The sequence below is a fragment of the Eleutherodactylus coqui genome, chromosome 11, assembly GCF_035609145.1.
Source record: "Eleutherodactylus coqui strain aEleCoq1 chromosome 11, aEleCoq1.hap1, whole genome shotgun sequence".
Lineage (NCBI taxonomy): Eukaryota > Metazoa > Chordata > Amphibia > Anura > Eleutherodactylidae > Eleutherodactylus > Eleutherodactylus coqui.
In genome coordinates this window covers 121102885-121127026 of record NC_089847.1, presented here as the reverse complement: position 1 = coordinate 121127026, position 24142 = coordinate 121102885, and the positions used below count along the sequence as shown (strand labels likewise).

Here is a 24142-nt window from a genome sequence, read left to right as displayed (position 1 = left end):
ATGTGCGTTGTTTATACACAGTGTTGCTAAGCAACAGAGCAGGGGAAAAAAAGTGAAAAACAGGAAGACCGCATGACAGTGCGCGAGATATGCGGTGATGTATAGTCAAAAATCGTGGTGATACGCCGACTCACACGGTGCGGTGTCACATGCAGCGCACACGGATATAACCTGTATGCACTGTGGGTTTGGGGATGGGAGGGGGGGGGGGCACATCCATTAACTTGAATGGGTGACTGCAGTCCAAGCAGTCAGACCATCAGTCCATGTAATAAGCCAACGGCTGCATATCTGTGGCATGCGCTATGTGCGGAGCGTCACGTTAGACAAGGCACATGATGCATGAAGGCCTCTTCCAACACTTCTGTTGCACTCCAAATCTGCACCATCTTTTGTAAATTGGAAACTATGACACTTTTTTGGCTGAATGTTCCGTATTCTATTAGCATGTAGCAAAGTCACCTGGCATTACCTTCTACATGTGGCGCTCACCTGTGCAGGTAGTATATGACACCGGATCGGATTCAGTGATGTTATCAGCAGCTCTTGTATATACCGTGAATGTATAGGTCTCTCCTGGTGTCAGATCTACTATTGTAGCCGATTGACTTGTCACTATTGTATCATTCATCGCTGTAGACGATGAGCTGTCATTGGTCTGCACTCTGTAGCTGTAAGACGTCTGATACTCATCAGGTGGACTCCACGTCAGCGATGCAGAATATGAGGTCACATGACCGGTCCGCAGAGAGGTCACCGACAATGGCTCTGAAATAAGACGAAAGGTGTCAATAAAAGCCCAAACTGAAACAGCAATTCACACTGCAGGAAGGTCGCGGGACCCGCACCACCTAGCGACGGCACAGGAAAATCTGTACTGCGCATGTCCAGCGCTCGCCGGCCGGACCATCCACAGTACAGAAGGCCACCTGCACATGACAAGAAATGACAGGTACTCCGGGTATACGGACGGGCACAGGGTCAGATCCCGCATCCAGAATCCATTCGTGTTCAGCCGGCCTCAGGGTCCTTTGAACCAAAACGCTTTAACATTCATACAAACAATGTCAGAGTTCGCTCGTTGGCTTGTGCAGACTGTTTATACAGGCAGATAAATTGTTCGCTCGCTAAATCATTCATTCATTTATTCACTGTACAATTGAATGAGAACGACTGAATGATCGGTATTTAAACCGAACGGTTAGCGAACGATCCCATGATGATTTTTATGCCTGCATAAAATGAACAATAATCGAACTGACTCGTTCGTCGTTGGTTGCGTTTACACTGAATGATTATTGCCCATTTTCACTCGTTTAAATGATTTTTTTGATTGATAATCGTTTTGTGCCAAAAGAGCGTTAAGACTAATTTCACAGCGCGCTTCTCAGTGTCCATTGGAGGTATACAGATGAATCCACCCTTGGCTTAAATATTGTTAAAGGGGTAATTTCAGTTGCTGCAAGTTTTTCTCAAGTTTTTACCCATCTACTGGATGGGTGAAAACGGATAGATCAGTGGGGGTCCAACCTCTGGGACCCCCCACGTCGTTCTCACTCATTGCAGCCTCTACAGTGAGGAGGAGATTGAATGGAGTGGTGGTCGCACTTACGCAGTGCCGCTCCATTCAAATGGTAAAAACCATTGCTGTTTTTTAATTTCTGAAAAAATAATAAAAAAGAAGTGCTTTCACCATCACACATTGGACTTTGATCTACATCTTCTAGTAGCTTAGAGTGTTGCGCCTCCATACCAGTTCTTTTCACATCCTTTTCTCTAAATGGGATAATGCAGTCTACTGTGGGATTCCATGGAGAAAAACAAAAGGTATACTAACGTATACCGGCCTGACAGAGGCTAAAAGGACATTGTTTTTGCCTGCATTGCGTGAATGGGGGTCTATGGATACGTCTGACATACATTTGTAGTGTCCCAGAATATCATCCTGGTCCCCCACATAAATGTAATACATGTTTGTGCAAGCCTCTGTCATATCCAGTGTGTGTGTTGCATCCTGTGTATCCTCCCTACCTCTGAACTTCCTTTCTTACCTGCACTGTAAAGAATTTACCTGAATTGCTGTGTAATAATTGTTTTGCCAAAGTTTTTTCAAATCAAGTCATACCGGGCCCTAACCGTTCCTGGGGACCCGAGGTACTAGAAAATCAGGGTCTGTGTTTATTCTCTGCTCTGTGCTATATCGGTGTGTAGGAATGGTGACGTCACCCGTGACAACTACTACTCCCATCATCCTGTTTATTGGCATTCCCCATCATAGGGGTGTCAACAGTGGACTGCACTCCTTCTCTGGCCTTGGCCACATGTTATCCCTCTGGGAACCTGGTAAGTGCCACCGTGACAAGCCATCACTTAACCCTCCCAGCTCCTCATTTGTCAAGTGTCCGGGGTACCCCTCTGGGGTGTTGCACACTCAGCGCTTTCCTAATGCACATGACAAGCATCCACTCCAGTGTGAAAGTAAAGCTGTCATGGCGGTCACATTGGTTGTCACCCAGATTGCCTAGAATTAGTTAAATCTAAAAAAAAAAAATCATTACACTGACAGAAGAGAATGACTCAGAGACTTTATTACATGGGGCTACCTAACAATACAAACAATATAACCATGCCCACTTTTTTTTGAGTCCCCATTTATCGAACATTTTAAGCCTCATCCCCATGAACATCCCAAAACCAGTCAAACGCAGATTTTGGGACACATTTTTAGAAGTCCTGCCCTTTCACTTCAGCTTCACAAGCCAATTGCACAAAATAGGGGACAGTTGGGAGGTATGGTAACACTAGCTGAGCTGTGATGGGGCCTTTGTCTTCATGGACCCCTATCAATATACCCTTGGCATAACAGAGATTGACCTGTGCATTTTTCCACTTGCATCATGACCCCCATTAGTCGTATGATGAAACCAAGAGGCACCACTAGAACCTCTATGACACATAATGACGTCTACTGGGATTCCAGTAAGGTTTGTATCACTTTGACAGTGAAAATCAGCAATGCGAAGGTGGAGACAGAACAGCAACTCATGTGAAGGCCGGACCGGCCTCTTGATCAGGTAGGTCACCAGTGATCGCACCAATTTACCAGATATGTTCACATAGATGGATTTCCACAGGTTACAAGTCAAAGTTACCGTAAATTAAAAGCGTATATAAAAAGGATTACCAGATTTTTGGCTCTATAAGTGTGATCCATGGTGATGCCTGATGAGGAGGCTGGCCCAGCCTTCAAATGCATCGGAGCTCCGAGTTTACCATCGCTTGTTTGTACGATATTTTTGAACAATAACCGTTCCGTCTAAACGCACCCCAATGCAACAGATGTGGGTCCAGCCCCGCCATGAGCCCAGCGATACTTACTAGTGGTGACACTGCGGCAGCAGCTGGTTGTGCCGTTCCCATAGTGGATCACATATTGTGTACCAGACACAAAGACCATGCCCGACGTGTTATTCAAGCTGTTATCAGAGGCCCGAGTCACATGTCCATTGATATCTGTTATATTCTGCAGGAAGAATCCCTCCGGCAGTCCGGTGACGGTTATCTGGGAGGCGGACACCCGGACGCTGATTCTGTGACATTCAGGTAGATCTGGGAAGGGAATGAATCATTAGCTGTAGGAAACAAAGACGCAACTTTACAAATGGTTTGGATTAAAGGGCTTCTGCCACCACATCATTTGGGCTTAATCTGACAGAAGCGTTAAATTAGTATAGGCCCATTTAGATAAAACGATTATCGCTCAAAATCCATCTTTTGAGCGATAATTGTATCTAACTGTGCCCATCTTTCAGTTTTCTGCCAAACGACGGTTTTCAGATCTGTTTGAAAACCATCCTTTGGCAAAACAGCTGATAAGCAGGACCGCACACTGTCTGCCCGGGGAGAGCTGATTACAGCTGATAACATTGTATCAGCTGTTCTCAGCTATCAGCCCCTCCAGTGAAACAGTTCATAAGCAGGACCACATGCTGTGTCTGCTGTCCATGGTGCTGAATTTGCCACGGGGAGAAAGAGATTACATGGTTTTCTCTTAGCAGCCCATGGCTGAACAATGGAGCCAATTACAGAGCTCAGACCTCCTGCTAAGTTCTGTAACAGCTCCCAGAAGCTTATTTTCATGCAAATTAAGCAGATAAAGTACTAATAGCAAATAGTGCCTATTAGTTCTTTATGCAAAACAGTCACCGATCTTTCAATATTTTGAAAGATTATCTGTGTGTGTAAATGGGCCTTTACTTTTTGTATTAGCACCTACTGAAAAAAAAAAAAAAAAAAAAAAGAGGCCCCATTATAAAAGATATGCGCCTTTGATGCATCTGATGGCATTACTACTGCCTTCTGCTTCATCCGTGCATCTCGGCCTCCGTCCAGTGGCCAAGCATCTGTGGTGCATCCTGGCTTATGGCTCCTCTCTTCCCGTACATGCGCAGTACAAACTATCCATTCTCCAGCTCATTTCATTCAGGACGGGCTCACACGAGCGTGTGGTCACAGCGAATTATGAACACGGGGTTTGTGCACACAATACATTGTACCAATCTCCCATGGGCTGCCATGTTAACGCTCACACAAATTGCGTGAAATATGTGCGGAAGGACAATTGCAGTATATTCTATCTAGGCATGTATTACGCACGTTACGATGTCAATTGGTGCCACGCAGTAAGTATACAATGTCATTGCGTGCGTCTTTCACGGGTGGCATGAGCGAAATACGATGGCCTAGGCCCGTTCTAAGAGTTGGGCATGCACAGGGACTCTGGGTGCGTAGTATACAAACACTCCTTGTTCTGAATTGATCGGACCCAGATGCCCCCTTCTTATGCCCAGTATTGGCCAGGCTGTTTTGTAATATGCACCAAGCTGGATGATAAGCAATTTTTTTGCGCAAGTAGTGTGAGTGGCCCAATACAAGTCAATGGAATATTGGCATCACGTGTCATTGCAGAGGAAAATTGTGCATGCAATGACAACACGCGGTCTTAAAGGAATTACATTCATGTGGTGGCACAACCCCTTTAAGTGTTTCTTACCATTTCACATCTACAGCTCCTACGCAGACCTATGTGTCCCTATTGTCACAGGATAAAACACATGACGTCTACAGCCATCATACGTTACTCTTCCCCTTGCTATACTTTCTCATGTCTAGAAATTACTAAAGCAGGGAAGTAACATGACCAGAGAATCAGACCACACAGTGTTTGTTTGTAGTCTGTTACCATGGAGACAGATAGGTCTGTCCAAGAGCTGCATATATAAAACAGAATTTTATTCAATACTATTAGGAAAGTTGTTCAAATTGTTAATTTGTTTTATTTTAGATGCACTGAAGCAGTGAAAAAGGTTGTAAAAAAGGGAAAAAACATAATAGCTATTGTTGACTTTAGTTGTATCACTAGCTCTCATCGTGACGTGTATCAGAATCTGTAGGCTATGTTCACACAGGGCGGAATTAGCTGTAGAGGATCGGCAGTGAACATTCTGCAAAGAGAAAATTCCCATCAGAATCTGCATCATTTGTTGCAGATTTTGACAGTTTTTGAAGCGGAATTTGGTGTGAAATTCAATCTCTCATTTGACTAACTAGAATTCGCACCAAAATTGAGAAGCTGCGAATATGAATTCTGCATCGCAGGTCCATTTTTACAGTATTTTGTTTCCCATAGCGTGCGGACGAGATTGCTGCTACTGTAAGTGCCGGGGAGAGTCCAGACAGAAAGTCTGCCCCATGTGAACACAGCCTTAAGGCAATAGATGGACACAAAATGTGATATGCAGTTAAAGAGGTTGTCTGGTTACCGGAGAACATCCCATCAATAGGCCTGCCTGTAGTAGAATTACAAACTGAGCAGGACTTACCTCTCCGCTGGGGTCCAGCGCTGCAGCCCCGCTGGCATCACCGTATTTGTTGCGACAGCTGATATTGCCAGAAGCCAAGTGACCGCTGCAGCAAATCAGAAGCTGCACTCGGTCTCCTGACATCGGCACTCATATCCTGAGCGCCATGATGCAAGGAGTTAGGGAACGTGACACTGCAGCCTCCGATTGGCTGCAGCGGTCACTTGACTTCTGGTGATATCAGCTGTAGCAACAAAAACGGGGTCAACAGCGGGGCTGTTGGATCCCACCGGAGGGGTAAGTCCTGCTCAGTTTGTAATTCTACTAGAGGCAGGCCTATTGAAGCGATGTCTGGTGACCAGACAACCACGTTAAGCAGAAGATTATATAATGTATTGCGGACAATTAGCTGAAGCAGGGTAATAGTAGGCAAAGCGGGAAGTTACCGGTTGGGTTAAAGTAGCTAAAGTAGGAAAATATGGAGTTTTTTAAAGTTGATGTTGCCCTTGATGAGATTTGAACCTCGGACCCCAGCACTGCAAGGCACCAATGCTAACCACTGAGCCACACTTCTTGAAGAGGCAGCACCACCATGCTGAAAAGCAGAAAGCTTACAGATGCTTTCTATTTCACTTCCTTTTTCTGAATTCTGTTTTTAATGAAACTAGATCCTTCGCAAAATGCTAATACACATTTTGCATTACAATCCCAAAGCATCAAGTTTCACCTCTAAGGCTACTGCAGCATGGGAGGAAAGAGATTACAGCATGCGGGGAAATAATGGTTCATGTAATAATATCACATTAGACCAGGGATTTACATAGCCAGTGAACAAAAAAAAAGTCTAGCATTAACCACTTGAGCTACACTGCCCATTGTGATATAGCCCGGAAGATTTCGTTCTGGGCTGTTTCACTATGGGAGCTGCAGAGCACATTGCCATAAGCTGTGTCAGTGTGCTCAGCCTGCACAGACCCACACAGAGCAGTGCAGGACTTCTAAAAAAGAAGCAGGGAGATATTACCGATCTGCCGGCAATCTCCGGCTTCTATTTTCAAACTCCTGCACTGCTTTGTTTACAGGTTGCTAAGGAGACCATCAGCTTGCCAGAAGCCAACCAATGGTCTCTATGGCAGGAAGAGCTGGTGCTTGGCTGTCAGAGGATAGCCAGGCACCAGCCCTACACAGCAGAGAATGGAGAAAACCTCTCATCTCTACTGTGTTAACCCATTACAGGCCGCAGTCTATGTGACTGCAACATGTAAAGGGCTGTCACCATCAAACCCCTGGAATGTGATCAGGGGGTCCTGATGGGTCTCTGTGGAAGTCCCTCAAAAGGGACAAAAATGTAAAAAAAGTTTTTAAAAAAAAAGCAAAAACATTAAAAAGATAAAAATAAAAAACACTTTTCTCCATTTGCTTTGTAAAAAATAAAAAACAAAATTACCCATGTGGTATCCCTGCGTCATAATGACCCAGAGAAGGAAGTTAGTACATTACTTAACCCCTTAATGACGCGGCCCCTTCCCCCCCCCCTTTCTTTTTTTCCTCCCCCGTTTAAAAAAATCATAACTCCCTTATTTATCCATTGACGTCGCTGTATGAGGGCTTGTTGTTTTTTGCGGGACGAGTTGTATTTTTCAATGGTGCTATTTAATGTACTGAAAAACTTTTACAAAATTCTAAGTGGAGTAAAATGAAAAAAAAATGAAATTCCGCCATCTTTCAGTGCGTCTTGTTTCTACGGCGCACAAACTGCAACAAAAATGACATCATATCTTTATTCTACGGGTCGGTACGATTACTACGACACCAAACTTGTATAGTTTTTTTTGCAGTACTACTTGTATTTTTTTCAAAGACATTTAATTATTTTTAATTATTTTCTGCCGCCATCTTCTGCGCGCGATAACTTTTTTATTTTTCCGTTGGCGTAGTTGAGCGAGGGCTCATTTTTGGTGGAACATCCTGTAGTTTCCTTTAGTGCTAATTTGGAATACATACGACTTTTTGATCGCTTTTTATTGCATTTTTTTTCTTGGAGATAGGGTGACTGAAAAAGTGCATTTCTGGCGTTCTTTATTTTTTTTTTTTTTCGGAGCACGTTCACCGTGCGGGGTAAATAATGTGCTACTTTGATAGATCGGACTATGGCAAAAGGAGGGTGATTTAAACATGTATTACTTTTTTTTTAAACTGTGAAAAAGTCGCGAAAAAGAAAAAAAACTATTACAATTTGGTATTGGCATAATCGCACTGGCCTGTGGAATTACTCTAATACATTATCTATACTGCTCAGAGAATGCAGTGAAAAATAAAAACATGCCAGAATTACAGATTTTGTTAATCTTGCCACTCGAAAAAATGGAATAAAAAGCGATCAAAATTTTACATGTTCTAAAAATTAGATAAATGAAGACTGGAGTTCATTCCGCAAAAACCACGGCCTTCCAGGGCTCTGGCAATGGGGAAATAACATTAATACGGCTCTTGGAATGTGGCGGCACAAAAGCAAACCTTTAAGAAAAAAATGTTTCAATTATGCAAAAATTGCAAAACATAAAAAACTGTATAAACTCGGTATCGCCGGAATCGTGCTGACTCAGAGAATAATGACATCACATTATTTATTCCGCGCGCTGAACACCGTAAGAATGAAATCCAAAAAACAAATGGCAGAATTTCTTTTTTTCCCCCCAATCTCCCTACAATTTTTTTACAAAAGTTATGCAATACATTATATATACTCAAAGATGCTATCAAAAAGTACAATGTGTCCCGCAAAAAACAAGCCCTCATACGGCCGTGTCAATGGAAAAATGAAGAAGTTATGGCTCTTAGAAGGCGATTGGAAAATTAGTTGAAATTAAATGATTGGCCCATTAAAAAAAAAAAAAAAAACCTGCCCTGGTGGGTCTGACAGGGGGGTAAGAAACCCGCCACTCGAGGGGTTAAAAGAGCAAGCAGTAAAAAGTTTGCAGACTAAAGTAAGGGCTCACCCCCACTGGCGATAGATTTTTCTGCAATGTGAGTGAGTGAAAACTCATGATAGTGAAACCAATGCTTTTCAATGGTTTCATTCTGATTTGCGATGTTTTCACTAAAGCTCGCAGGGCTAAGAAAAGTTGGTGATAGTGCCCATTGTTTTCAATGGGACTGGTGGCAGCAGCGCCAGCCCCATTGAAAACATAGGGAGTACATCACGCTCCCCTGACACAGCTGTGACAGCTATGGCAGGGGATTCCTTCATCCTAACAAGGACCGCGGGGATGAAGGAATGCCCTGTCACAGCTGTGACAGAGGTCCGCGATGCTATCCCATTGCTTTCAATGGGGCCGGGGCTGCTGCTGCCTCATCGAAAGCAATGGAATGAAGGCCACCACCGCGGTGAAGATTTTCGGGGAAGGGCTTGAAATATAAGCCCCTCCTTGAAAATCAGCCCTAGCTGTAAGTTAAAAAATTAAATAAAAACTCACCTGAGCGCTGACTGTGATTGATCGCAGTGTTCAGCCAATCAGAGGCAGCGCTTTCTGGGGGCAGGGATTTTTCAATCCCCGGCCTCCAGAAGACAACTGCCAGGGCCGAAGAGAAGAGTCGGATGCTCTTCTAGGAGAGTTGAAAAAAAATAAAATAAAAATAACTCGCCAAGAAGAGCCATCCGGCTGCTGCCGACTGCATTGAAAACAATGGGTGATAGCGCAGATTTTTCTTTGTAAATGAGAATGAAACCATTGAAAATCATTGGTTTAATTATCATGCGTTTTCACTCAGTCTCACATCGCAGAAAAATCTATCTCCAGTGGGTATGAGCCCTAAGTTAGACATAAGAATGCAGCAGTCATTTGACCACTAGGTGGCTCCAGAGTACAAGAAGTAAAAAGTACATAAGAGAAAGCTGCTGCTTACCGTCACAAGAGGACACCACCTGAAATACAAGAAATGTATGACAGTCAGCAAAGTGTAGTCAAGAACATCTCATCCTAGAGGAACATCAAACAGAATTACAAAAAAAATGCTCTGCTGGTGCAATAAAGGGAGGTACGGCCTTGCAGCTTGCTCTTCTTCGCTTGCCTGCCGTTGCGTTATTCTCCTCGCTTGCGCCGAACGGCATCCGTCTTTTGCTATTATACAAGGGGGTACCAGAAAGAAACTGGAATCTTCTCCCAGTGACGGGGTGTTACTAGTACAGGCTTCTGCTACTAGGTGAGTGTCTGCGGACGCCCTCTGTGGCAGTATACCAGCCAACGTTGTTGGGGAAGGTTGCGTCCGACTCCAGTGATTTTTAACTATTTTCTGATGCCAATTCATAGGAGGGGTAACTCTTCAGCATCAGCAAAACATTTCCCTTTGAAGTCTCTGTTAAAAGGGGTTTTCCAGGATGCAGAATACAACAGGGTTGGCGCGGAAGCATTGCTCCAACACCCGTGTAGGAGCCCATGCTTGTAATTGCAAGCGCAGCTGTCATTGAAATCAATGGGACCCCAGCCTGCAATTGCTGCTCCCATTGATTGCAATAAGAGATGCGCTTGCAATTAAGAGCGCCAGCCACTACACAGGGGTCGGAGCAATGCTTCTGCTCTGACCCCAGTGTATCCCGGCGGCCGCTTCTTGCAAAGCCCTTTAACCTGAGGAATTAAAAAAAGGGTTGCCCATAGCGAGATCAGGTGAAGCGAGGGGGGGGGGGGGGGGGGTCATGCCGTTTACTTCACCAAATAAAGCTTAACACTCCGCGCTGTGCGGGCCGGTGCGATGTCATGATGGAAGAACCAGTCACCCGTTTCTGCAGAACGAAGTTGATCATTAATTGACATTTCACTTAGTTTGAAATAGAAGAACTCGTAAATGTATGTTTCTCCCATGGCAGCTTCCTTATAGGCTCTGTGTAACATAATAACCCATATCTGTGGGTTATTCACAAAAGGAAACAAAAAGTTCACGGCTGCACGTTGTCCGTATGAATCACAATATAGGCCAAAAACTGAACAACTTGGTGAAAAAAAAAAAAATCAAATCACTGGAGCCGAACGCAACCTTACCCAATGTCTTCAGCTGGCATCACGCCCCAGAAGGGTTCCGCCAGTATTCACCTGTGACTGTGCAGGGAGGGGGAGGAAGTGAGCTATGACCATCACCTATTGTGAATGTGGCATCCTGTGTTATCTATATATAGGTGTTACCTTTCATTGCCACCTGGCATGTGATAATGAGAGGAATACAGGACAGGAAGTGTCGGCCTATTATTAGGCTAAGGGGTCAATGTGAAAACTGCAAGATTTAAAAAGGAGGAGCTGTTCCACTAAAGAAAAAACAAACAAAAACAAATGTCTGGGCATGCCGGGAAATAAACAAACAAACAAAACAATATTTACCTGTCTTCAGCACCCCAGGGACACAGCTGAGCAGCTCCAACACCTCCACTCCAAGTATGTATGTCTGGCAGAAGTCAGGTGACCACCGTAACATCACCGTCCGATCTCCTGGCATCAGTGCTCACATCCTAGACACCATGATGCCAGGAGTTCAGACGGTGACTCTCTGACCTCTAATTGGCTATAGCGATCACCTGACTTCAGCCAGCCATACATATCACAAGCTGGAGCTGCTCAGCTGAGTCCTGGGGGAAAGGAGATGAGTAAACCCAATTCTAAGTATTTTTTTTAAATATAGCATGTGACATTGAAAAAAAATTAATTAAAAAATTTAACAAAAAAATCTCCAAAACGTTATAAAAAGTCAATTTATACAATAGGTCCCGTTCTGATGGCACATTCCCTTTTAAACAAAGACGTCTGTCCATCCAGTTCAGCCTATCATCCTACAGTGTTGATCCACAGGGAGGCCACCCCCATGGAGGTAGAAGCCAATTTTCCTCGTCTTATGGAAAAAATTCCTTCCCGACTCCAAAATCTGGCAATGGGAATAAATTCCTGCATCAACAACCCTTCTCCATCCAAGCTTATCATCATGTGTGAGACAGTTACATACTTTCTACAGTCCCCATGATGAAGTCCCTGAATCACAATTTAAAGGGACCCAGTCACCAGGTTCATGCTGGCCGAACCAGAGATGGCATGAACCCGGGACAGGTACGCACATTGCGCCCCCATATGTGTTATTTTCACACTATGTGGTATTTCAGAACAAAGACCCGATTCACTGGAGTGGGCTGCGCCAGCTGCTACCTGCCAGCATCACGCCAACTCTCTCCCTATACACAAAAGGGGAAGTATAGGTAAATTCAAGGAATATTCCGGTATGGCGCATGGAATATATTAGAATCGGGATAATCGCTGCATTGTGCGAGCGGCTGCGTCCCATTCACCTTCTGTTACGGTGGTAGTGACCGCTGGATAGCACTGAGCGGACAATCACATTGATTATTTATTTTCCTGTTCTGTCACTTCCCTCTTTTCTTCTACATCCTGCTCTGACACTATTTCCCTCCTTATCGTGGTCTCAAGTAGCTGCCCCCTCAGTTCGGTGTGAAGTGGTGCCAGATAACTTATCTCACAGTCAACTTCTGCAGAAACACTTGAGCAACTTTCTAATCCCCTTTCCTTTACTTGTACGCGGCTTGAGTCACATAATCGTTACTTCTCCGTGCAGATCTACAGCTAAAAGTCTGCTGCTTTCTGCTTAACAGAGAGTAGAGCATTGTGGGAGCTCCGTTCACCAGGGGTCCTTTACTTTGGATGACCTATCCTCAGGTGCATTCAATGGGAGCTCTGCCTGCAGTACCAAATCACGCCACTACAATACAGATAGCATTATCTGCCTCACGCACTGCCTGTACTGCAGCAAGCCCAGTGATCGGTGGGGATTCTAGCCAGAGAACCCTTGCTGATCAACGATTGATGACCTATCCTGAGAACGGGTCATCAGTAGTAAAAGTCTCCGGCAATCCCTTTAACTCTAGGAAATCTAACAATGTCAAACTCAGCTCTGCTACATCTGCACGCAACATCTACATCATGATGCCAGGAGTTCAGCGGGTAAGATATATACACGGTCAAAAAAACAAAACAAAAAACAAGCACCTAGAAGTTGTTGCAAATAAATTAAACTTTCTCTCTGTGATTGTAACATTGTTATAAGGAAGGGGTTACAATATCAGAGCAAAAGCATCATTTAGTGTGGAGAACCGACCCCTTGTAGGGAGGCTCTAGTACCCTGTTGTACTGCCTCTAGCTTGGATACAAGATGTGATACGGGCGGGCATGGAGGCTCTAGTACTCTGTCGAAGTTGCTTATGCTTGTCAGACGCTTATCTCTACTGGTGGTCTGTAGGGGGCGTCCTGAGGCCGGTCACCTTGTGTGCCTTCACACATCCACTGGTCCCAACCCCTTTACAGTCTGGTCAGACACTCCTCACTGCTGGTGGTCTGTAGGGGGCATCCTGATCCCGGTCACCTCGTGTGCCTTCGCACACCCACTGGTCCCAATACCTCCTAACAGTCTGGTCAGATGCTCCTCTCTACTGGTGGTCTGTTGGGGGTCCTGAGCCCGGTCACCTTGTGTGCCCTCACACATCCACTGGTCCCAATACCTCCTAACAGTCTGGTCAGATGCTCCTCTGTACTGGTGGTCTGTTGGGGGTCCTGAGCCTGGTCACCTTGTGAGCCCTCATACATCCTCTGGTCCCAACACCTCCTAACAGACTGGTCAGACGCTCCTCTCTACTGGTGGTCTGTAGGGGGCATCCTGAGCCCGGTCACCTTGTGTGCCCTAACACACCCACTGGTCCCAACACCTCCTAACAGTCTGGTCAGACGCTCCTCTCTACTGGTGGTCTGTAGGGGGTCTTGAGCGTAGTCACCTTGTGTGCCCTCACACACCCACTGGTCCCAACATCCCCTAACAGTCTGGTCAGAACAGCCGGTGGGGGACAATTGTTGTAGTTCTGAGTTTATCATTAAACAACTTTTTAACCATTAAAGAGGTCACACAGGGAAACTGTAAGGAAGTCATTTCCCACACAGAGGCCACTAAAAAGTGCAAAAAGCTGTCTTTGTGATATAAACCCTTTAACTTTATGAATTGTCACTATGCACACTCACAAACTCAGCTCTGCTACATCTGAACAATGTAAGACCTTTTGTATGGATTATGATAATGGTTCCATAATCTGGTAAACTTGTACACACATCACATTTCTGGCCCGTTAAACAATCTTCAGAGCAAACAATGAACTAACTCAAGGAATGTAACAATTCAGGTATAGCGACTTGGGAATTCCTGCAACCGTTTCACAAACCCTCTGATGCCATTTCACCCAATTCTTCCTGGTACAGCCAGGGTATAAAATACGCTGTATTCTAATTTAACCCTTACGATGAGGGTGCCCGCTGGCAGTAAACAGCGCAGGAGATGATCAGTTAGATAAGTCATAGACCTACTGACGTGTTACTCTATAGAGGGTGCAGTGACTGCAGGCGCCCCCCTGATGTCTGATGGGACTCAATAGCCTCTCTGCCACATAAAAACATACATGAAAGCTGAGCTTCAGGCCGAGAAACTCGCGCAAGATTTGTGCATTGCGAGACGCGCAAATATGAGCCCCATTTTATTGAGTCATATCCATGAGCGATGTGCGTTTTATCTGTTCGCGTTCCTCGGAACACATCACCCATTGTATTTAATCGGACAGTAGAACACATCACACGGCGGTCGATGTTCACGCGAGTGCGATTCGAGGTTTCCCATTGAAAATGGGAAACACTTGCCGATCCTCTAATACGGCTGAAAGCCGCGCTGGATGATCGCTACTTCACAGAAGTGATGGGATGCATCTTTGCTAAAAAAAAAAACCCATTTCGCATCAGCGTGAAAATGCACGCTGGCGAGCGCCATAGTGGTCAGATTTTCTCAGTCCAATATCGCGCTCGCCCGTAGAAGGTTGAAATCAGCAGCTGCCAACGGCTCCAGAATTAACTCTGCATGTATCGGCACGGAGGGCCCTGTCTACATCACCTTCGGTAAGATATGTTTACTAGTGGGCAGCGGGCCAATGGGCCACCCAAATCTGGATAGTTGGGACATCCCAACAGGTTCTGTGAGCCCTGAGGACGTTCCAGAAACAGAATCTGGGAGGTGTTCTATACTAAGCCTGGTATCTAACTGAAAAGGACACTTGGGAGGAGCACTATGAGGAGGGCTGGTCAGCTGGACTCCCAAGTGTCCTTTTCAGTTGGATACCAAGCACTGTATAATTCCCTTTTTCCTGAATTACTGGTACATCATTAAGGACAAATTCCCCTTTTCTTTCTTATGCAAAATCTATCTACTTATTAAAAATGTATTCTAAAGACCAATTTTCCTTCACCTGCGCTAGACTTCTCTATACCCCGACCAAGACAGAGTGGCTTATTGTTCGAGTTGGCTTGTTGACACCCAAAACCCCGGGCAAAAGCCCTGCCAGCTTCCCTCTAGCTATGCCCTTGAATGATAACAGTCCAGCTTTGTCTAGTTAAGTTGATATTTACCATTTCCCCCCCCGACCACATACAGGAGATTACCGTAACCGTGGCCATGAATGGTCTTTGTTTCCTACCTGTTCAAACATCCACAACTGAAGACGTAATGCAAAAAAACACAAATGAATAGCAAAAACACAGCTAAGAGGCGCTGACAGAGAAGAGCGAATGATACAACTGCCTAAAGGTGGCTTTACAAGGGACAAGTACCGTCTGAATAGTCGCTCGATAGACAGAATGGAAGGGACACTTGTTCCGTGTGAACGCAGCGAGCTACCGGGTGATGAGTGAGAATTCGCTTAGTAGTCACTTCATTTCAGCTCATCTAAAAGATGGTCACCGGTTGTTTTTTTACTGACTGGTGTACACATGTAGTTGTGGTCTTTCAGCTAGCTAACAACTTTGCGGGTCAGGGGTGCTTGTTCGGCGTACGCCTCCCACCTAATTGAGTGGCTAGTGCTTTTTCAACATTTTTTCCTACTTCTTAAAAGGGGTTTTCCAGGACCTGAGAACAAGGTTATAAGACCTTAAAATAAGGAAAAATGCTCCCCACCCAGCGCTGCGGCTCCGGTGCCCAAAGCAAGGGCCTGGAAGAAGCGGCTGGTGGTCACATGCCATTCACTGTGCACATGACCACCCAATGCTTCTTCTGGGTTCCCTGCGGTAGGCACCAGGGCTGCAGCGCTGGATTGGGAGCATCTTGTAGAGGAGACTACTACATTTTTCTTTATTTTAAGGCCCAATAATCTATTTTTTAACACTCATTTATTCTCAAAAACAGATAAATACGCGGAGTGATCCTCAACGGAACAGACCCTGCTCGTCTTTGTAAGAGCCCTCCCTCTATGGCTGGTTTGGGTCTTCAGAGATACACTTGCTGTAGCAATGACTGTTGAGTCGGCCCAGCGACAGACCGCAGCAGCGAGGGCTCACTTAAAGACCACTCATACGTATTTATGTGCATTCAGTGGACTGATGAGTGTGCGTTGTGGAGGGGGTGGGTAGGGGGTGTCGAAATTTCAAATACACTCCGGCCAAAGAACCTCACACCCTCTAACTAGTTGATGAATTATATGTCAGCCCGTGTAAATCCTCCCAAAAATGTGTTCAGTGAACACAAATCAGTCCGTGTAAGGGCCCTTTAAATCGGCATGATCAACTTTCAGAGTCTCGCTGGATCGCAGGTATCTGAACGATAACCGTATAGTGTAAATGCCGCAGTGACTGAGTTATAACAAGTTTCTGCAGGCATAAGAAAAAAAAAAAAAATCAGACTGCCAGGGAATGACTGCCTGTTCACAACCACTGCCTGTTCACAACCACTGCCTGTTCACACGGCAAAAACTGAACGACATACGAGAAGCAAACGAATTCTCAGTCATCATTCAGTCTCTGCATGCATTTACACTGAATGATAATTGTTCGATTCCCGCTGGATGCGTGAATCTGAACGCTTTATTGGCCCGAGCAAATGGCTCCATGCTCCCAATAATGCTGTTTTTCATAAAGGGTATGACTTTTGCAAATTTGCATATAAAAAGCATGTTTTCAGGCAGAAAATGGACAAATTTAAAGGGATTGGCCAGTATCAGAAAAGTGGGGCTGTCTATACCTAGAGGCAGCACCACTCGTCCATGAGCTGTGTCTGGTATTGCAGCTTATCCCTATGCAAGTCAAGCTGCAATACCAGATACATCCACTGGGTATGAAAGGCGCCGTTTCTGGAAAAATAAAGCTGATCTATACATTTTTTAGTTCTGGACAATCCCTTTAAATTCCCATAATTTGATATTTGAATACTGGGAGGTAAGTGACTAGGCAGATGTGTCATTCAGGTGCCTGGGAAAGCTGGATAACAACCATGGGAACTGTATGTATGGTCATACTGACTTGTGCAGACCCAGCAGTCATAGACGGACTCTTTCACTTTCTATTCATATATTCCAGCAGGCCGGATGATGTCATCTTGGATGACGTCACTGATTTAATAATGATTTGGAGCCACGGAACTAAAACAATAAACGCTATTGAAATATTTCCAGGCAGTCCTTCAGCTATTTGGGTTACTCGTCCGATTGTGTTAGTACCCTACAATGCGTCCTCTCATAGATCCCCCTCCCCCATGTGCAGCCACCCACACTACCGTTTCAGCATTTGCAGAAGAAAAAAGCCATAAAAAGCAGCGTCATGTGGGGCGCACAGGAAACGTTATGTATCAATTTATATACGGTCACTAAATAGGAGGATTAGTCCTGAGGATACACACCGAGGGGCTCGGAACTACCCAGAATACAAAGCAACTGCTACGGCTTCCTATGGCAAAACAAGTTTGCAAGTAACTTAGCAACTGCAAACTTTTTTTTGCCAAAGGAAGCCATAAAAACTGAATGAAATATATAAATATTATAGAAAACAATTCTGCTTCTTGTATAGCATAGATTTGTCTAATGGGTGTGCGCAATGAACAGACGGAGTACCGCAATGGACCGAGCAGCGGCTTTACAGGCGGACAACCTGGACTCAACGACTCCGGTCCTAGGAGCTCATAACTCTAGTTTACGGGGTTTACAGGATGTGACAAGTTCCCTTTAAGAGGGAACCTGTCACTATGAAAATGCTATTTAGTCTAGCGGCACCATGTTGTAGAGCAGGACAGGCCGAGCGGGCTGATGCCGCTTTGTTGGAAAATATTTATTGTAACGTGTAACTTTTTGATTGAATTGCCTCCTTTTCCTTTGCATAGGAGTCCAGTGGGCGGTCTGACTGAATGATTGACAGCCTTCCTGTATGAGTGTGCATACACAGATAGGAGTCCAGTGGGCGGACCTAATCAGTGACTGACAGCTAAGGATAAAAAGGAATTTTCAATGAGGCTCCTGTCCACGGGCGGGTTTTCATTCCGTGCCCCACGGCGGCGGGAAACGCAGTGAAAGCTCTCCATAGCAATGCTATGGAGAGCGCTTTCCCCCCTGTCCACGAGCGGAGAATCATTGCGATTCTCCGATCGCAGCCGGCAAATCGCAGCATGCTGTGATTTGCCGCAGTTTTCTGCATTCAGATAGGCTAACAGCAGAGATCTGTCTGCCGGCTCCTGCTCCCACGGCGGAGATCCGTGGACAGGCAGACAATCTCTCTTCCCTCGAACATACTGTACATTAGCCTGTGGACAGACTGTGGATTAGCCTGTGGACAGGCTGTGGATTAGCCTGTGGATTAGACTGTGGATTAGACTACGCCCGCGGACAGGCAGACAATCTCTCTTCCCTCGAACATACTGTACATTAGCCTGTGGACAGGCTGTGGATTAGACTGTGGACAGGCTGTGGATTAGACTGTGGATTAGACTGTGGATTAGACTGTGGATTAGACTGTGGATTAGACTACGCCCGCGGACAGGCAGACAATCTCTCTTCCCTCGAACATACTGTAGATTAGCCTGCTCCGCTCATGCTGCTCTGTAATATGTTGCCAATCAGACAGGGTATGTAGACTTTTGCAACATCTCTGTATTTTGTTCATATGCATCCACAACAAAATAAAATCAGTAACTCTGCAAACAGTGTCATACATAGAGGAGAAGGGGCAAAAACTTAAACAACCCCTAAATATGGAGTCCGGTTTTGCCACCCAAGGCTGGTCTCACACGACTGCATGTGAATGTGCGGAATACGCAATAGTCACCTGCGTGGACGATCTGCAATATTCCGTGCACATTACAAAAATAGAACATTCAGATGAGCGGATATCGATTTCCGTGAGCGTAAATAAGATTGCAGCATGTTCTAATTTTGTGCGGATTCTTCCCGGACGGATTTATTGAAGTCAATGGAAGCCGCCCGAGCCGCGGCTGCATTGCAGATAGGCCGCGGGTACCCAAGTCATCGCCTGGTGACAGCACGGGGAATAGAAATATACTTAAAAAAAATATATCTACTGCACATAAGCGATGGCGAGCGTCCACTGTCATCCGCAGTAAAGAAAAAGCAGGTATGCGGGGGTCGCCGGACGGCGAGTGAGAAAGGTCATTAGTTGCTAGTCGTTTTATTTGAAACGATGCAACTAGTAAGCGATTTCTCACTCCGTGCAAACAGGCAGTCGTTCATCTTTGAGCAACTGCCTGTTCACAGTAAATGAGGCGGGCGGTCGCAAGAGATCTTCAGCGCACTGCGCCTCCATTCACTGATTGACTATTCCTCCTGTGTGAAAGCAGAGGGGAGATAAGTCTTGGCACAACTTTGGACAGTAATGCGCCAGACTGTCGCCCCACATAAAGCTACCTCAATTCTCCACCTCATTTGCCAACAACGCAGTTCCACTTTGAAGAAAGGCCCTGCATATATTTTTGCTAAACAGTAGCAAAAGAGATGCTACAATAAAAGCTGGGGCTCCTCTCCCCAAGGGCCTCATAGCAGTGCCATAATCTGCCTCTATGGTACGTACCCCTTGTATGCACATAGCCTTGATTAAAAATCCACTATTTTGTGTATACAGCTCCTATGCAGAGCTATGTGTCTCCATGGTCAATAGACACGGAGTAGTCTGCTTCTGCAGTCATGTTGGTAGATGGAAGGGAGTAGAGATCTTTTCACATGAACCGATTGTACGGGACCCTAGGCAGCGGGTTTGGGGCTTTCCCCGATTTTCCAGGTTGACGTCAGGCTGATGGACATAAGGATTTGCCATTGCTGAACAAACCACGTTTTATTAAATGTGAAACAGGAAACTTGTGACTCAGTGATTCGAAGTATCTCAGTCTGTCAATAGAGTTCAAGAGTCTGTATGAACGGTTGTTAATCAGATTCTAGCCCGGTTGGCCAGGATCAGCAACAAGTGATAATCGTCTCACTAAAGTCTCTAGGTTCATTAGCATGGGGTGCCTGTAACGAGTGTAAACCTGAATGACCAGGGATGACTCTTTCAGGCCTGCTAGTACGGCTTCTGTGTTGTCGGAGGGGAGGGAACGGAGGAACCACTTGGTACCGCTTCATTATTAAGCACTCCATTCACTGGAGGAATACTGCCCGTAGGACAACAACTACAGCCGTATAGCACAATCCAGGAGAGACTCCCTCCTTCCTCTGTCTGCAGCTTAGCTTCTCTCTGCACTCTCAGCAAGCTTCTCAATGAGGGACTCTTCCTTAGGACTGCATCTGCAACACTGCAGTACAGCAGGAGAGACTCCTGCTTCAACCTCTGTCCCGCACCAAGCACCTCTCCTAACTACTTCCTGTCTCTTCTTCTTTCTCAGCTTTGTTGCTGCATTCCTACCGCCTCATAACCCGCAGCTCTATTACACAGAGAACAGTTTATTCTCATTAAACAGCAATAAACCGTACCTCCTAACATGATTCTTAACCCGGCGTAGTGAGTGCCAGTCCACAGGCATGTTCATTAGTACTTGTTTACTTTCCTAATCTTTGCTACTGTATCTAGAGAAAGGACTCTTACTACAGTTGTTTGTCTCCATAGGCTGGCAGTACATCTTGCCTTTCACATGGGAAGACGTACAGCTGACCAGTGAACATCACGGGAAATCAACAATCATCCGACAGATAAGCATTCACTCGTTTACAGGTTGATCATCGTCCCTTTCACACGGCCTGACGCAAATGACCAATAATTGAGACGTGCAAAATCGCCTTAACACATGACTGCAGGATCAGAATACAATGTTTCTTTGTAACTATGGAGACAGATCGTTCTCTATAGAACCTGTGTACACAAAACAGTGGAAGATTTTATGGGCTTCAGTTTTAATGCATTTTTATGGGCAGGAAAACAGAAACATTTTCCATTTAGCTGCTCCCACGACAGAACAGTTTAGTCGGAAAGCCAAACCACTAGTGTGAAAAGGCCCTCAAGCAGCCTTGGTTTGTTCTAGGAATTAGATAAAACAATGTTTCATCATTACCCAGAACCCCTTACTCCTCTATACGGTATGCGGCATGGCGTGTATTCTTATCTGGATGATTATCCTATTTCACTGTATTTCTTCTTAGCTACTTCCTGTTGCAGGACAAGAACGAAATTACTTGTTTTCTTGCCAGAGAAACTGTACAATTAAAAGTTACATTGCACAAGTGAGGAGTGGGGGTGGGGTGGGGTGGGGGGGGGCATTACTTTCTCCTCTTTGTATACAATTCCCTACTACTGTATAGCAATGAAAGAGTTGTGGGCTTATTTTTACCGAAACTCTGTAGAGTTGATCTAATTTGGTTCCTTTAAATTTCCGGCCAGGTTCCACCATGTTGACAAATCAGGGATTTAGTACAATAGTTCAGTGACATCACTTTAAATGGTGATAATTCCAACAGCATTACAGGAACATCAGCTGAGCCCATTGCTGTCATAAAGTTTCACGATCAGCCGTTCTCCAACATTCTTCCATGAGATCTCCTATTACCTGGCACCCTCCTTTATTTCCATATAGCCACCGGTCCACCAAGCCCTGGAGTCCCACTATGGTGCTCCAAGATGGCCACATCACTTCTTAGCTATCACACGCTGCTCTGATTGGGCAGCACTGCTCACATGACTAGCCCATGCCAATCAGAAAGCAACATGCGGCAGTGGATTATTGATGCACGGTGTGCATTGTGTAATCTAAGAAGTGACACAGACATCTTGGATTACCGGAGTGGGACTCCAGGAACCAACAGATCAGCGACTGCATGAGAATGAACGAGGGCACCTGGTACTACAAGCCAACACCTCCTTATGCAGTTATCACTTTGGCTATGAGGGCGGCTGCATTAGAAATTATTGGTGTATTAAAAACTTACCATTGGCGACTCCTGTGTTGATTACATACTGTCTGGTAGTTATTCTGCACTTGGGTCGAAATTCTCTATCATTCATTGTGTTCTCTATCAACATAGTTTTTATTAGAATTGTTCCCTTCAATTCTGCAGCTGCCGGTGTGCCTGTAATGTAGAACTGTGCATACATTGCCTAATATATTCTTTATAAGGGGTTCTCTACTGTAGATACCCCATTTTTCAGGCTTTATGAACACATTTTTAGTTGTCACAGAGGCTCCTGATATTGAGGACCACTGAAATCATCACATATGCAAAAAAGTGTTGCTTAACGAGGTTGTGTCAAGATAGCTTCTTCTAGTCATATGTAGGCCTCTAAGAGGTCCCCTGATTACTCCATACCATACAGATATGGACGACATCTTTAGAGGAAGGTCAACTCCAGCAACTGAATGGCAGGAAAGACACCTCAAGCCACGGACCTCAATATTGTTGTGTTCTACTGTTGTATGGTTATTCCTACCGAACCCAGTGACCAGACCTATTATAGTGTTCATGAGTGCTGCGGGATATCGTGCTTATGCTGGGCCTCCCCGCTCTTGTTCTTGGGCTAGGAGTCTAGTGCTTACTAGCCAGCCAGCCCTGACTCCCTCACCAACAGTCCGACCAGCTCTACTGTTATAGCCTGCAGCCCTTGAGCCCATTCCTGCAAGCAAGCAGTGTGAATACTCCACTGCAGGCGGTACACATAGGAACTTAAGGTTTTTGATGACCTTCTGCCGTCCCAGTATTATATGATGACTATTCATGTGAATAGATGCTCTGTAATACTATATTTCCCTGCAGTTGCCACTGTAAGGAAAACGTGTAGTGGTACTGTTGTATTATGTCACCACCAGAAGTTAGGGGTGGCAACATAATTCAGCTGGGTTGACACTCCCAGTTAGTGATTGGCTGTCCCCGCTGGGCTCTCGGCTGTGATGTGCCATCCAGACTGTTGTACCCCCTGGCCACCCCGCCACTGGCAACACTGTCCTCCCCCAAAGTGCTGTAGCGTCAAGATGCAGCCCCTGAGGGCTACTCCATTCCCCTATGCGTGAGTCACTGGTTGTCGGCATTGGCGCCAGTGAAAGCTGCTGAAAGGAGCGGAGGACAGGGAAGCAGAGTAGCCGTCAGCGGCCACATCCCCTGAAAGTGCAGAGGACATTGAAACGGCCTCATCGAGTGCATTAAGCGGAGCTACGAGGGCAGGTCAGTGTTGCTAGTAGTGGCGTGGCCAGGGGGAAGGACAGTGTTGCAGGCAGTGGGGCGCCGATCTGTGTCTGCATGGCACTTCAGACGCGAGAGGGCAACGGGGGCAAGCAAGGCAATCAGAGCCGACAGGGTAGCGGGGACAGACAATCACTAACTGGGGGGCGTCAACCCAGCTGAATTATGTCTTTACCCCTAACTTCTGGTGGCGACATAATACAACAGTACCACATGTAGCTGCTTGAGGCTTCCCCCAACCAAATCAGCTGAGTGTCAGGGGTCTCGTGAACAGGATCTGGGGCGATCAGCAGTTCACCCTGAGCCCCACATTCTGGGAGGGGTTGTTCATCTTGGTACAAACCCTTTAAAGTAAATCTCCACCCTTGCCCATCATTATGTTTTAAGCCTAAAAAGTCTGGGTTCATTAATATACAGGTGTAACAGCGTTAACGCAAATCACATTAGCGTACTAGGACATTAGCACAGTGCATCAACACTACTTTCATAGCATGCTGACTACTATTAATGAATGAAAACAGCCACACTGTAAATACCTACCGATACACTCCTGCATTGTGCAGCCTACCAAACAGCTCCAAATCCTTTGCTTAGACAAATAGCTCAATGATTAAATTACATCTGCCAGCAGCCACCACTAGAGGGAGCCTACTGTATACTGTGTTATTATGGAGTTCAATGTATAAACAGTATGCAGCAAGCTCTAAAGCGCCCCTTCATGATGGCTGAAAGCAGATAGCATTTTAGTGTTTAAATCAATGGATCTGCATAACCTCACCCA

The 24142-nt window shown here is 45.5% G+C and overlaps 1 protein-coding gene across 5 annotated transcripts in view; it reads right to left on the bottom strand.

Annotated features, from left to right (window-relative positions):
• Positions 1–24142, bottom strand: part of LOC136582410 (receptor-type tyrosine-protein phosphatase eta-like) — a 124548-nt gene that overhangs the window by 84059 nt on the left and 16347 nt on the right. For all 5 annotated transcript variants that reach the window (XM_066583440.1, XM_066583441.1, XM_066583443.1 and 2 more), the window contains exons 2-4: positions 9768–9786; positions 3379–3609; positions 493–768 (exon numbers count right to left, since the gene is read on the bottom strand). In XM_066583440.1, coding sequence (XP_066439537.1) covers positions 493–768; positions 3379–3609; positions 9768–9786 — 526 coding nt within the window. The remainder of the gene's footprint in view (positions 1–492; positions 769–3378; positions 3610–9767; positions 9787–24142) is intronic.